Source organism: Nesoenas mayeri (assembly GCF_963082525.1).
Source record: "Nesoenas mayeri genome assembly, chromosome: 18".
Taxonomy (NCBI): Eukaryota; Metazoa; Chordata; class Aves; order Columbiformes; family Columbidae; genus Nesoenas; species Nesoenas mayeri.
In genome coordinates, this window is record NC_137566.1 from 9425046 (window position 1) to 9442246 (window position 17201).

At 42.4% G+C, this 17201-nt stretch overlaps 2 protein-coding genes across 2 annotated transcripts; one reads left to right on the forward strand and one right to left on the reverse strand.

Annotated features, from left to right (window-relative positions):
* Positions 1-318: 318 nt before the first annotated feature.
* STKLD1 (serine/threonine kinase like domain containing 1) lies at positions 319-12043 on the forward strand (the record flags this gene model as incomplete). Its single annotated transcript, XM_080355961.1, has 19 exons — positions 319-333; positions 1150-1245; positions 1714-1758; positions 2317-2391; positions 3026-3130; positions 3334-3404; positions 3884-3999; positions 4507-4619; positions 4717-4877; positions 5324-5454; positions 6060-6143; positions 6850-6966; positions 7355-7489; positions 7834-7962; positions 8483-8611; positions 9028-9156; positions 9682-9819; positions 10133-10212; positions 11972-12043. 19 exons carry the CDS (start codon positions 319-321, stop codon positions 12017-12019), a joined length of 1917 nt encoding a protein of 638 aa, XP_080212087.1. The 3' UTR covers positions 12020-12043.
* REXO4 (REX4 homolog, 3'-5' exonuclease) lies at positions 11808-16641 on the reverse strand. The gene is made up of 8 exons (XM_080355962.1): positions 16446-16641; positions 15833-16185; positions 15394-15546; positions 15125-15318; positions 14837-14925; positions 14211-14285; positions 13363-13437; positions 11808-12687 (listed from the first exon to the last, which is right to left on the reverse strand). Exons 1-8 carry the CDS (start codon positions 16626-16628, stop codon positions 12586-12588), a joined length of 1224 nt encoding a protein of 407 aa, XP_080212088.1. The 5' UTR covers positions 16629-16641; the 3' UTR covers positions 11808-12585.
* Positions 16642-17201: the final 560 nt, after the last annotated feature.

Genomic DNA, 17201 nt, shown 5'->3' on the forward strand with positions numbered 1-17201 from the left:
CGGCAGCGCCGGCGCGGGCGGGGCGGGGCGGTGGCCGCGAGAGGGCGGGGAGGCCCCGCCCACCGGCGCTGCGCGCTTAAAGGAGCCGCAGCCCCCACTGGGGAAACGCCCCTAAGGGGTCATGGGGAGAGGGGTCGATTGTTTTTCCCGTGTGCTTATGTCTCAGTGCTAATAACGGTGATTTTTTGGTTTGAAAGTGTAGCCTAAGGGTGAAGGAAGCGGCCCGACCCTGCTGGGTTCCCACCACTAACGGCTGAGGGGCCTCATTTCCTGAGGGTCCTTCCGCACCCGCTGCCTCATTGAGAGCCCAGTCCCGTCATGGAGAAGTACGAGGTGCTGCCTGGGGCCTTGTGTGACTGGAAGGGAACGGTTGTGGTGTTTTGGGGGGAGTGGGTGACCCTGGGGAGGGGTTTGTGGCTTAAGGGTGAGAGTGTAGATATGTGACCGTGAGGGGGATGCAGGTGGCCCCAAGGAGGGGCTGTGTGGCCCTGTGGAGGGTCAGAACCCCTCTGAGGAAGGGGCTGACGTGGGGGCTGGAGAACAGGAGCTGGGGGGTGGCCTTCTCGCTGTCTAGAACTACCTGAAAGGAGGTTATGGCATGGAGGGGGTTGGGTTCTTCTCCCCAATAGCAAGTGATAGGACAAGAGGAGATGGCCTCAAGTTGCACCACAGGAGGTTCAGATTGGATAACAGGAAAAAATTCTTCACAGAAAGGGCTGTTGGGCATTGGAACAGGCTGCCCAGGGAAATGGTGGAGTCACCATCCCTGAAGGGGTTTAAAAGGTGTTTAGGTGAGGTTCTTAGGGACATGGCTTAGTGCTAGAGTTACGTTATAGTTGGACTCAACGATCCTGAGGATCTCTTCCAACCAAAATGATTCTGTGGTCCTAGTGAGGGATGTGCCGGGGTTGCCAGTGGCCCTGGGGAGATGAGGGTGTTTTGCTGAGCGTGCGGGAAACGTGGACAAACATTTTTGAAGGGGAGGCCTGTGTGTCTCTGGAATTGGGTGCGTGTGGTCCAGCTCCTGGGAACTGGGGGTGTGCACTGTGCCGAGTGTCTCAGAAAGGGGTTTGAAGGGGCTTTTCTGCCTTGGGTGCTCTACAGCTTACAGCTGAGCAAGTGCCTGGGTGTATCTCCTCTGCCCCACAGGTGCTGGAGCAGCTGCAGCCTGGGGCGCTGGGCACTATGCTGGTGGCTGAACTCAAAACAGAAATGGATGCAAAGAAGAAATATATAATAAAGCAGGTGAGAAGATGATTGTTCGGAAAGCAAGAGTCCGTTGACATGTTTGTCATCTCCATGAGCCCTTCTGATAGTAACAGACAAACATGTTAAGGCAAGCTTGGCCATTGAGTCACAGTAGGCTTACCTCTCAGTATGCTGCTGATTTGGAAATGGAAAGGTTTTGATCACTTTATCAAAATATTGAGGTTAGAAGCGGGAAAGGGGACCAGCCTATTTAGGTGTTTGTTCACCTTAGCTTGCTGCCACTTTGGCAGTACAGGAGGACTGGTTAGCTGTCATGGACTCGTTTAAAATGCTGTTTCTGGCCACCTCCCAGCAACAAGACTGCTCCAAATGTGAGATTGGAGCTGTCATTGAAAACTCACGCTTGTTCATACACAATTTGCAGTTCTAGTCATTCTGACGAGATTATTCTGACTTGGAGTTTGGCTGTCTCTCTGTTATGATCTTATCTTCTTTTTGGTGCAGGTTGAATGCATTGAAGAAAAGCAAGCAAACGAGGCCCTGAAGGAGGTATCAGTGTGGTTTTTCTTCACTACTTCATTTACAAAGACCAAAGTCTTGACAGAACAAAGCTTTTTATCTGTAAGGATTAACTAAGTAAATAGTCAAGATGCAAATAGGGTAAGGCTATCTGAGGGGTGTGCTCCCTGCCCTCTGCTTGAGCTCAGGCCAGGATTTTGTATTAAATGTTCCTCTGCTTGAATATGTAGATTCAAATGGACAACTCTTCTCAGAGGATAGCCCTTTTTCAGGGTCTGTGTTTGCTTTATGCCAAAACCAGAGAAGAGTTCATCTTTTTGGCCTTTAAGCTGAAGGAAAACCTTGCTCTGTTCATAGTTTATTGTTAGTAAACTCAATTTGTAACTATACTGAGTAGAGTCTTATTGAAATGTTTTTCCTTGACACCTCTACATACAAATATACAACAGAGCTTGCATATTGAAAAGATTTGATCAGACATGTGACATGAACAAGTCAAGAACTGGCTTAGGATATTATTTACAGTGCTGGTCAGTGGGAAGGACTGTGTAGCTATGGAAAGCTCTCTCTGTATTTTTTTCTATACAGGCAAGAGATTTGCTAAAACTTCATCATTCAAACATCTGTGTTTACAAGGAATTGTTTGTGACTTGGGATAATGAGGTGAGAATGAAATAGGATTGGTTAAATTGAAATACATGGTTAACATTGTAGGTGTGTAAGCATTTTTGCAGGTTTACATTTAGGGTCATTGGTGTGAGATGCTACAGAAAAAGATTATTTGACATGAAACAAACCTGCTGTATTAACTCCTGAATAAACATGCTGTGAAGGAGTCCATCACATTTCAGTACTACATACTGACTCACAGCTTCTGGTGTGAATCAGTGTGCGATACTGATTTGCATGGCTGCATAAAAACGCTTTACAGGAGACTATAGGAAACTGAAAAGCCAAAAGCCCTGAGTTTTTGCAGATTCTGTGCTCAGGCAAAATTTTATGGATGTATATTTGATATATTTGACTTGAATTGTCCTATATGGCTTCAGATAAGATGCTTGATAATGGTGTGGGGGTTTTTTAACACAAACGAAAACCAAAACAACAAATGTGTTCTATTTTTAATAAAAAATAGTAATTATTGTATTCTCTGTGAGGGATGAATCATCTCAGAACACCTTGGTAGTGGTGAACACCACACCCACCAGTTTGGCCAAGTGCTCGGTTTTATCTTTCTTACTGAACATGTTATTACCTGCAAACAATTAGACAATGCCAGTGTAATGTTGTGTTACAGATATCATCTCTGTTCCTTTGTCTGGTAATGGAGCACTCAGGCCAGGGAGATCTTTCTGCTGTAATCAAGGAAAAAAGGCACAAGTCAGAAAAAATAACAGACATGGTAAAAAGTACAGAAGAGGCACCTGGCTGAACTGACAGTATCTTGCTGCTTTTATATTTCCTTCCTCTGTGTTCCGTCTTAAAGTCCTCCCCAAAATCTCTGAGGCACAGTGTTTTGCTGAAGGGTGGGCTTGGAATCCTCTTCCAAAATATATTTGGAAGTTACTCTGTTTGTTACACTTTTATGTATATTCTGCTCAACAGGTGATAATGAGTTTCCTGGGACAGATGGTGGATGCTTTGTTTTATATACACACACAAAATATTTTCCACAGGTGAGTAGAAATCTCGTGCACTTTGTCTGACAGGTCACTTGTATATTTTAAAAACAAAGAAACCAAACAGAACCCCCAAACAAACAAAAAAAGACCCAAATCACCCCCCCTAAAAAAAAAATAAAACCAAACCCAAACCTCCTGATGTATAAAGATGCTGGGTATCTGTAGTTAAATATCATTAAACCCTAATTTCACATGCTGTTGGGAAATCTTTGCCAAGTCTTGGCAAACAGGAGAGGTGCCTGAGGACTGGCAAATGTCACTCCAGTCTTCAAAAAGGGCAAGAAGGAGGACCCGGGTAACTCTAGACCGGTCAGCCTCCCCTCCATCCCTGGGAAACTGATGGAACGACTTCTCCTTGGTGCCATCTCAAGGCATATCAGGGATAAGTGGGTCATTAGGGGAAGTCAACATGGCTTCACCAAGGTGGCTTTCGAGGTCCCTTCCAATCCCTGACATTGTGATTTGTGTTGCAGAAATCTCAAGCCATCAAACATACTTGTGACTGGTGAAGCATCCTTCATGCTTAGTGACTTCGGTACAGAAACACTTATGACAGATGAGATGAAATGGAAAATAAGAGTGGAAGAAAGTAGATATTTGTTTTACTGTTGTGTTTTTGTGTTTTGGTTTTTTTTTTTTTACTTTATTTTTAAAAGTTTCAGCTGTGGTGGATATTTTTAGTTCTCAGAGAAAAATCAGCCAAAGAGGAAAAAATTATCTACTGTCCCACCTCTCCATATTGTACTATTTGTCTTCTGAAACATGAATAGGATATTCATAGGTAGCTGCCTGGAGCATTAATTGTGTTCACAATTGAAAACTATAATATGTTTGAGTCTCAGAACTCTGCAACAGATAGAGCTGGAATCCTTTTTAGCCTAATACCTCTGTAGTAACATCTGAGAAAATAATTCATTAGTTATAGCGTGTTTTAGTTTTTTGTGGTATATCACCAGTAAAAAATGTTTAATCTGTGCAGATTATCTCTAAATGATTTTTAGACATAAAACAATTGTTTGCAGTTCATGCATGTGCAAGCAAAAACTGTGTGTAGTACAATGTCAGTGCCATGACTGTATGATTCTTATTTCACCAGGTTGCAAGTCTTGGATGGCTCCGGAAACATTTGGTTTTTCTTTTACTGAGAAATCTGACATCTGGTCTCTAGGTTGTATTCTACTCGACATGATGACCTGCTCTGTTCTGAATGTATGTAATAATGTTTCATTATACATTTTAAATGTCCTGGGCCCACCAGGGTGTCTTTGAGTGTGTGGAAGCTCTTCTGATATTGTGCTCCTTACAGGCAGAAGAGACAATGTGTTTTCTGCAGGATATCAGACAGGATACCAACCATCTTGAGATGATTGTGGTACCGCTGCAAATTGAATATACCAGCTCTGCACCTTTATTTCCAATTTTATTGATGATGCTACAGATTGAGCCCTGCATGAGGCCCACAGCAAAGTGAGTTCTGGATGCTTTCCCTTTGTTTTTTATCCTGTGCCTCACCTCTCTTCTTGAAGATGGGAGCATTGGCTGCTGTTTGAAAGAGGCTGAGTTGAGGTTGCTGATCTTAGTGCCTTGACAAATTGAGTTATTAAAGAAGTGAAGATTTGATGTTCATTCAGAAGCGTGTGTTCTGATAGGCGTGGATGCCCCTTTTTTGAGGAGTTATGTTATACATAATTTTACAAGCTGTTAACTTGAAGCCCAAGCATGGCTTGCTCAGTATGAGCTCTTTTAATAGCCATTTTGAAGTAAATTGTGTAAGTTCTGTCAAAAAGAATCTAGTCTTCAAAGAAGTATTATTAGGTTTCTAAATCAAAATGAAACAAAGGCTGTAGAATTTTTCGTTGTTGTAACTTACCAGTTCTAACTTATTTTACTGCTTTTGCCTCTTATAATTCTAGGGATCTCACTGATGATCCTTTTATTAGGGAGTGCCTGACTGGTGCAGGTGCTTCTTCAGTAAAACTGAAAAAGTCTTTGCCTCCCAAAATAATAGATGTGTTCCTTGAGGGAAGAATTGAAGAAGTTCTAGGTAATAAGGAAAATCAGATTAATGTAATGGTGATTTTCATAGGAAATAAAGCTGCGTGTTTCCCAGTCAGCATGTGCTCTACCTGAAGATGAATTACTGGACGTTCATTTTACTTGAAATAAAATGGGATCCTTTTGAGGAAGGATCACTACACAGCCTTTTCTATAACCTCTTAAGGCTACCAGCCATACCTGCTGTGTGAGTTAAATGTGGTCAGAGATCATTCCTAAAAAATTGGGGACCCCTGCTGTTGTTGTCTGCATTCTAATGTGTTTGCTGATTTGTGCCACAAAAGATCTGCTCCATTATTTTCCTCCTAGAAAAGGAAGATACAATCTTAATCTGAAAAGGCTACCAGAATAATATATTTAAAGCTCTTATCCCTGCTCTGATTTTGTATATTTTTGGGGACCTTTTGGAATATTATGTCAACCACATTAGAGATGAATCGTAACACTTTGTAATATTTAGATGTTTGATGCATTAGGTAAAAAGTTTTTCTCTTTTCAACAATCACGACTTGTGAATTCATGTAAATGAAAATAACATATCTTGCACAAAATAGAGAATGTGAGCGCTTAGAAGAATTTTCCTTTTGTGTGTAGAATTCATGCAGGCTTTCTGGGATATAGAAGAAGTACAGGTTAAAGCCATTCAGCTCTTTGCCAGTTCTGTGAGAGATAAAAGTGGTAAGGCACTATTTTATCAGTTTATTTATTCTGCTCTTTCCTTACATTTTGAGATAACAGGAAGAAAAATATTCTTATGACAATAAATGAGAATGAAATTGTTCTCTTCCTGTTTCACATTTTTGAAACGTACTGGAATAGGTCACTAGTTGATGTGATTGTGTTGGTACTTGTTTTGTATGTGCTTTTGTTGCACAGCAGAGGTGTTTTGCTAGATAAGAAGAATGGGCAAATGGAAAAAAACCCAAAACTAAATGATATTTTAATTGGAGACTAAGGTGAATTGGCAAACTGACATTTGAGGAAGGTAAATTTGTATCAGTGTTGGGGCAACGTGGGGGTGATGCCTGGGGCTATAACACTGGGAGAGCAAAAGGAAACTGCATGTGTCTAGTTTCTGTGTCTAGTAAAGGTGTATGAGAGAAAACTTCATATTTTCCCCAGCATCTGCACATTTTTCAGGCTAATCTTTCAGATCACAACTCATATTTTCGAAGCACCATGTTAACTCAGTTACAAAATGTGTTGCTGTTTAATACTGGTATTGGCTTATTATGTTAAAACACAGGGTTGCTCATATCTGTAATCAGTAAGGAAAAATAACTTGTTTGAAACTGGAACTCTTGTATTTTGGAGCATCGATACCCACTGAGCGTTCGAAGCTGTGTAACTGGATGTTGTCTCAAATAACTTCTTTTCCCCACAGCCTGGCCCTATCTGCTGAAATTCACAGAACTGACCACTTTTGCCATGAAGACTCATGTAGATTCTCCCAAGTTACAAGTAGATGGTTGCAGTTTATTGCTTGAAATTCTTAGTCAAGGTACAGTTACGAGACTTCCAACTTATGCTGAGTAATACAGTATCTCTTGTAAAGTTAGATGTAGCAGATCAGGTTTGAAATGGGTTCAGTAATCACAGAATCAACTGAGTTGGAAAAGACCTCAGATCATCAAGTCCAACCCTTGGTCCAACTCCAGTCCATTGCAGGAGTATATTATGGGAGACAGTGTCAAAGGCTTTGCTGAAGTCTAGATAGACCACATCTACAGCTTTAGGGGATAAATTGAATGTAACAGAATAATTTAATAACTTTTGGATACGTTATGTGAAGAAATGCTGCTAATTGAATGTTTTACTCATGCTAACAGCAGAAGGTTCAGACTTGCAAGACACTGAAATCTTTGTTCTGTTAAAATGTGTTTTGACAGCTCCAGAACAGGATGTGGTGATGGCGCTGATTGAGAACGTGGCTACCTCTCTGTTAGACACCGTGAGAAAACACTCGGAAAATGAAGAGTTACTTTCATTGGTCTGTACATTATTGATGATTATTTCAGCCAGTGGTGAGTCACCTTGTTCCTATTTTGGGAATATTCTTATGTTTCTGCTTTTATAGTCTAATCTGAGATATGATACAGAACTTGTGATTTCACTGAGAGATGTGGATGCCTGTAGGTGTTAGTTTAATAGTGGTAACATTTACCAATATCTAGTGGATATTATCAGATAACAGCCCTGAAAGTATAAGATCCACTGCTGAGGCTTCAGGTACTTACAGAATTGTATCTAGTGGAGTGCTGATTCATTATCACTGTTTAAATATGGTTAGTGGTGCTGTCTGGTGTGAGGACAGCAAGTGGGACAAAAATACCAGACTGTATAGAATTCCTTTCTCTGTGTTTTTCAGAAGTTGCTGCAGAGAATCTGAGGAAAGCTGGAATAATCACAGACCTCCTGACAATTTTGAGTGGTTTTCCTCATAATGCAGAGATCTGCCTCTCATGCTGTGGAGTTCTCTGGAGCCTGGCAGTGGGTGGTAAGGAGAACACAGTCTTGTGCCTCGACTGGTGTGACTTGGAGGCCATGGGTGTTGTGCCCAGTTGAGTTCAGACATTCCTGGTGCTGGAACTGGATCTTTCTTCTTTCTCCCATTCCGGAGAGGTGCCCTTGGTGTGTTTTATTACCTCTGTGCAACAAACCACCCATTCAATTTATGTGATGAGCTACATATTCATCCTGCAGACCTTATTCTGTCAAAGGCAGTTATTTTTGGAAGTTTCTTGCTGTGATTCCCCATGTATAATTCAAATGGCAAAGAAAACCCAACTCCAGGAGAAGCTCAGCTTTCTGCAATATTACTACATATTAGTTCTGTAAAATTTGATTGTTTTTTGTACTTTTTGGATTCCTTCCCTCTGCTGTTGTCCATATTAAAATAATGATGCATTACTCCAATGCCATCACCCATTAAGATTTTACATACAAGGTGCTTATGATATTATTACTTGATTAAATAACTCTGCTCAATGTATTTCCTTTTTGTTATGGTCATCCAGAGAACAACACAGACCACGCGTTACTGAAAAGTGCCGTCCCCGTTATCTCTGCTGTCCTTCAAGAGCATCTCCAGAATGGACCAGTTACGGAGTCAGCCTGCTCAGCTCTGTGGGCATTGTCACTCCAAGGTGTGTGTTCCCAGCTTCTTTGTTCCTTGTGCATGGGAAAGGTGTCTGTCTGTCTGTCAGTGGGAAATAGCGGCTGCTTGGTCTGAGCCGGCTCTGCAGATGGCAGCAGAGTTAGGAACTTGCATCCTCTCAACCAGTTTTCCCTGAACTTTCTTACTCTACTTAATGAAGCTCTTTTTAATGAGCCACAGCAATGATATAACTGGATGACCCCTGGATCAGCTCATCATAAAGTTTTATTTGGCCTTTTTTTACTGTAGTACGGGTTTTCACATGCTTTCTTTGTAACTTTTATCACATCATTAAAAAGTCATTTCAGAAACAGGAGGCAGAAATTGAAGTGTTGCTGAGTGTATTAAAGGCTTTTGAGTATATTGAAGTTTTGGGGGTTTGTGTTTTTGTTTTTTTTTTTTAAGGTTGCTTAACTGAAAATGAATATGAGCCCACAACAGCACTTCTGCTGGATGCGCTCAGGATGAACCTGGGAAGACCAGTGCTGGTGAAGAACACCTGCCTGGCATTAGCAAGCCTTCTGAGGCTATCTGGTAACATTCAGCAATTCTTTTTAAAAATTATTATTATTAATTGCAATTCAGCTCAGAAGTGGATATTTCTATATTGTTTGAGTTTGTAGTAGGATTTGGATTGACATGTGCTCTGAGTTAATCTTCCAGGACTGCGAGAGGAAATAGTGAAACTGGGGGTGTGATTTTAGTTTTTTTAATTTCCCATGGCCCCAGCATGAATGTATGAGAAGTGTTAGATCAGCACAATCTGATCCATTAATAAATGGAGTGTTTTGTTTACTTACTTTACAATGAAGTTGTTTCATTGTGTTAAAGTGAATGTGAAAACAGTAAACGTGAAAATATCAGTCCTGCCATGTGCGACAGTATTGGTTGTGTATATGTTCTTCTGCTTGTTGCCCAAACTTGCTTCAAAATAGCTTTTGGGAAGACTAAAAGTAACAGACACACCTTCCCGGAAAAATATTACACATGTCCAGGGGACTGGAAAGCAGATAATGCTGCAGTGACCAACTAACCCAACAGTGTTTGTCTCCCTTTCAGAAATACCAGCTTTGAGATTGATAACGGATTCCAAAGGCAGTGGAATAAAGCTGCTGAAAGATGCCTACTGCCTTCACATAAATGATCCAGAAGTGGTGGAAAACATCTGTATGCTGATTAATGAGATGGTTCAGTATGGTGAGATCATGGTGGTGTTAGATGAATCTCTTCCTCTCCCTCAAAAAATAGTAAAGAAAACTAACGGCAGCTGCTCAGGGATGTTAGTTGATCTCAGGAAAAGCTTAACTTATGTATCTGTGAAAGGAAGATGAATTGGAACTGAGAGTTCATCCCTCTTGTTCTTGAATAATTATAAATGCCCCTCTGTTGTAGTGATATAACTTCATCTTATCCTGCCTTCTGTTTGTGGATCTGTCCCCTCATTGCTCTCCTTTAGCGCCTGCTGATACTATTGGCAGTTGTAACTGTATATTATGCTGTTCATTTGCAGAAGACATGGTGCTGGATATGCTGTCCCAGAAAACGGAAGAACTGCTGTCTGAAATAAAAAGGCGGTTTCCATCCAGTACGGTATGTAGAAGCCACTGTCATAATATAGGGTAGATGGCTAATATCTTATTTCTGGTTATGAATTGTATCATTCTCAAATAGCTGCAATTACACAGTGCAGAAATTTACAGAATTATGTGTATATGGGGTGAAGAATGAACTTGTAAGAATATTTCTAACTACTGAAAGCAAGTAGTTGGAAGTCACAGAATCACAGAATGTCAGGAATTGGAAGGGACCTGGAAAGCTTATCCAGTGCAATCCCCCCATGGAGCAGGAACACCCAGATGAGGTTACACAGGAAGGTGTCCAGGTGGGTTGGAATGTCTACAGAGAAGGAGACTCCACAACCCCCCTGGGCAGCCTGGGCCAGTGTGTGTCACCCTTACTGAGAAGTAGTTTCTTCTCAAATTTCAGTGGAACCTTTTGTGTTCCAGTTTGAACCCATTACCCCTTGTCCTACCATTGGTTGTCACCGAGAAGAGCCTGGCTCCATCCTCCTGACACTCACCCTGTAGATATCTGTAAACATTAATGAGGTCACCTCTCAGTCTCTTGTCCAGCTCCAGAGCCCCAGCTCCCTCAGCCTTTCCTCACACGGGAGATGCTCCACTCCCTTCAGCATGTTCATTGCCCTGCGCTGGACTCTCTCCAGCAGTTCCCTGTCCTGGAACTGAGGGGCCACAACTGGACACAATATTCCAGGTGTGGTCTCCCCAGGGCAGAGCAGAGGGGCAGGAGAACCTCTCTGACCTACTGACCACCCCCTTCTAACCCACCCCAGGTACCATTGGCTTCCTGGCCACAAGGGCCCAGTGCTGGCTCATGGTCACCCTGCTGTCGCCATGACCCCCAGGTCCCTTTCCCCTTAAGTTTTTTTTCTTAATGTTGTCATCTTTTAAAACTATGTTCTTGTCTCTTGCAACATTTTGTTAATTTATTACATTCTTCATACTAAAACATGCCAAGGTTCACAAGAACAAAGCATGTTACCGCCAAATATTTTTGTGTTGTAATATCCTTAAGCAGACCCCATACAAAGAGAAAATCAACAAAAGAAACCCTTGGGACAATTTGCCTGCAGGTTTAACTTAAAATAAATTCCAACAAGTAGTCATACCAAAAAAGGTAAGTATTGAAACACCAGAAATGGTGAAGTTATTTGAGCTATTTAATGTGTTACACTAATATTTCCTTTTGCAATGGCTTGCTGTCATCAAACCAATAATGACAAGTTTGTACATCAAGCCAATAAAACTGTTTAGTCTTACAGCTTTCCTCTTAGTTACACACAAACTTGTTCTCCAGTGTCTCCTGCAGACATTGCCTGCACTAGTTTAATGAATGCTGCAGCTATATGGTAGTGCAGAAAGAAAATCACAAAAGAGAAGAAAGCTCCCTCTTCTGTTGTAAATGTAATTTGATGTTTCCCCTTCTATTGTAAATGTAATTCCTTGTTCCCCGAGTCCCCTGTTGACAGGCCAGAACACTTGTTCTGGCAATACAGTGTGCGATGTGCAACTGCTAAATCTCCAAAACCCTTTCCTGGTATCCATTTCCCTTCCAGTATCCATTTAAATTATTTAAATCAGAACATTAGTATTTGGTCTGTTAATTACGGTTACTTTGGATTTTGCAGTATCAGACCCCACATGTGCTTTTAACATCACTCACTTGAAAGGCCTATGTTAGACACAGTGCTTTTATTAATAAAGGAATGTAAAAATAAGTGAAGCAACAAGGTAATCTTGTATTTTATAACTCTTATATTTCTCTCCAGGAGATAATAACCCTTGTGGATGCAATGCTTTTGAAACTGCAGAAATAAGAGAGAAACTTTCTGTATAAGAACAAGACTTGTGCACTTCTGGTTCAGATATAAAAGCTTGAATCCTTCAGAAATATTTTAAAATATTTTTCTCATCAGAAAGATTAATATTAGGCCATTAATAATACTTAACCAGCTATATATTCTGTTAATTTAGGTACACAACTGTGAGACTAACAGCAATCAAGAATTTGCCTTACTTTGTAGACTTTAAAATATTTCAAATAAAGATTTTAGTTTTGTGAATTTCAGTCAAGCGATGAGTTTCTCCCTTCATTTATCCTAATAGAAACACACTTTAAAAAAACTTATTGTGTGTATTTTCTGCAGAAATTGAACTGATGAAGTACTTGACAGAGGCAGGACTACAGGTATTGTTTACACACAGTAGTAGGCATTAGGTGTGGGTACCACAGGGATGGCGGCACTTGGTTATCATGTCAGAAACTATTGTCCTTTGATTTTCATGAAGTAGCTGCTGTCAGTTCTGAGTTCTCTCTAAATTTGCCCTGGAATGTGATGTGAAACCAGCAAATGCTGCAGATAGAAACACAGTGTAGAATCATTCAACTTTTACTATTTTTGTTGTTAGACTTGTTCTTAACAGCAGCTTCCCATGTCTTTTTCTCCAAGGTGTACAGTCTCATAGCTGCTTGTGCATCCTGAATCTGAAAGAGAACAGAACAAACAGGAGGCTTAATGAAACAGAGCTGACATGGTTTAAGAACATTACTGTTAAAAAAGCAGCTAAATCTTCCATCATTATAATGTCTTTTTAATTAGCATTTCATAATTGCTTTCTAGGTGTAGGTTCTTTAGAGTGACTAGCAGAAGGGGATGAATATATATTCAGAGTGTGTGTCTCACCACAAGGCTACGCACTTCTCTTTCTGATTGTGACTTGGAAAGCTCTAATGAAAAAATACTCTTGATACAGTATCTTGGAGGTATCAAGACACTTTTCCCTGCTTTTCCCTTCATTCCTCTGTTATATCCTCCTGTCCACTATTTTATCCAGCCCACCAGAACGCTGCTTTTAAGGTAAGCAGGCAATACTTGAGAATTACTTTTTTCCTCAGGGATCTTAAAACAACAATTAGTATTTAAACAAAATACAGCCGACTTGTTCAAAAGGAGTTTATGAATATAAAGGAATAATCCAAGCGGTATGAGACACAGTAAGTAAGCTTAGACAGCAATCTTACTGCGTGCTGGTGTCCATGCAGAGCTCATTAACTTTCACAGAGAGGTGAGAATGAAGCCACGGTGTTCTGGATTGAACCTGGATCCTACAGCTAATGTGTTCATCTACCCCAGAATGTATGTTCTGGTGAGATACGCACCGAGCAGTGCTCCGCTGTCTGCACTTGAATGTTCAGCAGTCTCTCGCAGAGCAGTTTCAGTGATGGCCGTGCACACTAGAAACAGAAAAAATAGCATTGTTGTGTCTTACGCTATTGGAAATATGTGTATTTATATAAAAGATACTGGTTTAAGTGTATTCCTCATTAAGGTATAGCACATCTCAGCTTCTACTGATGAGCTGTCAAGAATAATTCATGAATTAAGAGATTTACACAAGCACTGCTGAGAGGATTTTATATTTATTATTAAGATTTATGTTTGGGATGCTTTGTGAAAAAACATGAGCATATAGTTATGAAACTTAAAATATCTCCCTATGATCTGAACCTTTACTCCTGCAGTCTAGGCAGGAACTTGAAGCCATCTATATTTTGTATATCCCTATGGAAATGATACCATTAAGAAGGTCGCATAAGCAGAACTGTACCGTCTTATTTTGCTACGCAGAAAATCATTATGAAGACCATGCGAGTGCTAAAGAATGAGAGAGACACAGAATTTTGTGTGCAGGTATTATTGGTAATGTTTGTACTGAACTAAGCAACTTATTGATATATTTCAAACACTAAGGTGTTTAAAAGATGCATAGATGAGGTTCTTGGGGACATGACTTAGTGCTGGTATTAGGTTAAGGGTTAGACTTGATCTTGAGGGTCTTTTGCAACCAAAATGATTCTATGATTCTAAGCATTCACCTAGACTAGGCTTTTCAAATGACAAAAAGCAGACACCCCTGTTTTGGGGAGGAAAGAAAGAATAGGGGCAAGCAGGAGTGAGTCAGCAGCTCAAGAGTCAGCTGAGGTTCACCTTCCCAGCAGCTTCTTACCTTGACTCTCTGTTTGAAAGGCTTGTATTTTTGTGTGTCACGTATTTTCTTCTTAGGATGATCAAGAAATAGAACCTAGAAGAAATAACATTTCCAGTCCAAAGTGTGCTGTTGCATAGAAATTTATACAGCTGAATGTACAGCTTCCTGCTCTTCCATCCATTGTAAGAGAGAGTTCAAAACCATAAATGGACAAGACCAAGATCATCCAGCCACCGGCTGGACTTGAGAACCACGGTTCTACTTAGCACAAGAAACAGAAATAATCTGGAGGCATCACCTGTAGAAGTTGCCTGCAGGGCTGGTATAGCAGGATGTGAGATACCTGTCTCTGGTAATGATGTCCAGACTGCTGAGCTGGTTTTTCATCATTCTGCTTCTTTCCTGGCTCTTTAATTTAGTAAACAGATCAGTGCCTTTAGCATTTGGGAGTGGAAGAACTTCAGTGGTCAAGTAACTAGGGCTATACTTGGTGTAGCATGAAATGACAAGAAACTGAGGTAACAAAGCTGTAGCTTCTAGGAGCTCAGGTGTGTTCATCTGAGCCAGAAAGATGTATTAGAAACTCAATCAATCTTAAATTTTTGGAGCCTTGTCTTCAAAATAACAAACCTGCAGCCACATACCTTTAGATCATTGCGTAAAGCATGTCCAACTAAAATCCTTCCCTTCAAGATGTCAGCGACCTCCCTCTGAACTGTTTTAAAATCTTCACCTAAAAATACCACACAAGGAAACACTTTGCATTAGATGCATGAGACAGCTAAGCAAGCCACAGTTAGAACACTGCAGCTTTTTTGAGAAGGCAATTGTATCCTTGGGATTATACTTATCCAAGCTCAGCCAACAAGGGTTCTGCCATAGCGTGTTAAATCCTCCCTCCCTAAAGGACATTTCTGGGAAAAGGCTCCTACCTGTATTTATATTCTCGGGGCGAATGCCACTAACAGCTGTTCTGTAATCGGTCACCTCTTCTGTAGGCTTGACATACTTGTCATAAACGCACTTTCCAAACTGGTTCACGATGGACACGCGAGCCACGATGCTCTCTTCACCCTTGGGCCCCACTCCCACCATCTCGCAGTCCATGGCCACGGCTCGTGTCAGCCTAGAGACCAAGGACAGCTTGGTGACACCTCTTACAGGGACAATCTCCATAGCTCTGCTGGGAGATGTCACTCACCCTTCAGAAGCTGTTTCTTTAACCAGCACCTTCTCCACGGACTCTTTGGATTTGGTTTCAAGTTCCAGATTTCTTCTAGCGATTTTTGCCGCTTCAGGTCCTATTGCTGCTTCAATATCTTTGGGATCAACGTCATCAAACCAGATTTCGGGCCTGGTAAGTACAGATTTAATTACATTTAACAGTCTTAAAGCAGTTTTGTATCTTTGAAGTGTAGGAAAAGCATATTTATTTTTTACATCAAGACATGAGCTCTGTGAAAATCAGTTTAGTTCTGTCACCTATGCAGGTTCATTGCTATATCTGAGGAGCGGGACAGCATGCGGCTTATTTATCCCAAAACTTAGTGTGGAATAGTGCAACTGTTTTGAACGTACTGCTCTGTGCTCCTTATATACACCTCCCAAAATAAGTATTGTGTGATGCCTGAAGTACTCACTCTTTGGGTTGCTGCTTTGTGTGTTCTTCAGCTTTCCTCCTCTTATGCTTTATATCATCTTTCTCCTTTAAAACATTACTAGTTTTCTTCTTTTCTTTGCAGCCTTTCCCATCACCTTTGGTGCCATTTAAAGCCTTGTCTGTTGCACCTCTCTTGGACTTTGGCTCAGCCAAAGGAGCAGCATCTTTAGCAGAACCACTGTCCGTTTGATTTGCGGGTTTGGCCTTTCCCACTTTCCCATTGATAGCTGGAACCTCTCGGCCATTTCCAGCTGGGAGCAGATGCTGCTTTTTGGTGGATGTTTGACACGTAGGGAGGGTCTCGTTGGAGCTATTTGCCTTTTGTTTCAGTAGCTAAAATGACCAAAAAAATGTTGATTCCCCTGCATTGCTGACCCCACCCCCCTGGCCCCAGACTCTTGCTGGTCCTAGAATTACATGCAATGGGTAATTCGCTGCCTTTATTGACACAAATGTTATTTTTTAATTACTCCACACAACGTGTGTCTGTGTTCAGGGAAACCCAGCGCGGCCCTGGCCCTCCCCGGGCGGTTTCCCCCGCCAGCCCCGGGGTGGCTCCGTCTACCCGCAGCGAACCGCCCGGTTCCCCTCACCTCCCGCAGCGCCTTCCAGTTGGCGGAGAACTCCTGGGGGCTGCGGGGCGGCGCTGCCGCCATGGCGGGGCCTTTCGGGGCGGCCGCCGCTTCCCCGGGGCCGCGCTCCACCTTCCTCCTCCTCCTCCTCCTCCTGCGGGCCCCGGCGCTGGGCCCCGGCTCCTCGGGGCTTCGCTTCGCCATCCGGCCCGGCCGCGCCGCGGGGCAGGCGGTCACCGAGCGAGCCGGGGTTGCCGAGCGGGCGTTCCCGCTGCACCGGCCCGCCCGGGAACGGGCACCCGCGCTTGGGTTCCGGCTGCGGGACCCGCCCCGGGGGGAGCGCGGGGGTGTGCGTGGGTTCACCCCGGTGCCGCAGCCGAGGTGTGGGCGCTGTGGGGCTGCACTGCACGGAGCCGCTTTTCCCCTGTAAACCGGCCCTTGTGTGTCTTGGTAAGAGGAACGAAAATCTCGTGGAAAGCTCCAGGCTAAGACTGAGCCTAATGTAGCAAGACCAGGCTTAATGTAACAGAAACCTGACACAGAAGCAATAGCTCTACAGAGACTGGACACGAGGCTTGCAAGCTGGGAAAGTGGAGTGTTCTACTAAATGAAGAAAGAGCTACATGATGACTTTTGCTGAGTAGCAGCAAAAAATGACACCATGTGTGCTGGAGAAATCAGGTCAAGGAGCCGACACTGGGGGGTACCAGGCTCCAAACACCCCCGGGGACCACTAGAGACCTCTGATGAAGCCTCCCGAGTGCCAAAGAAAGGCTT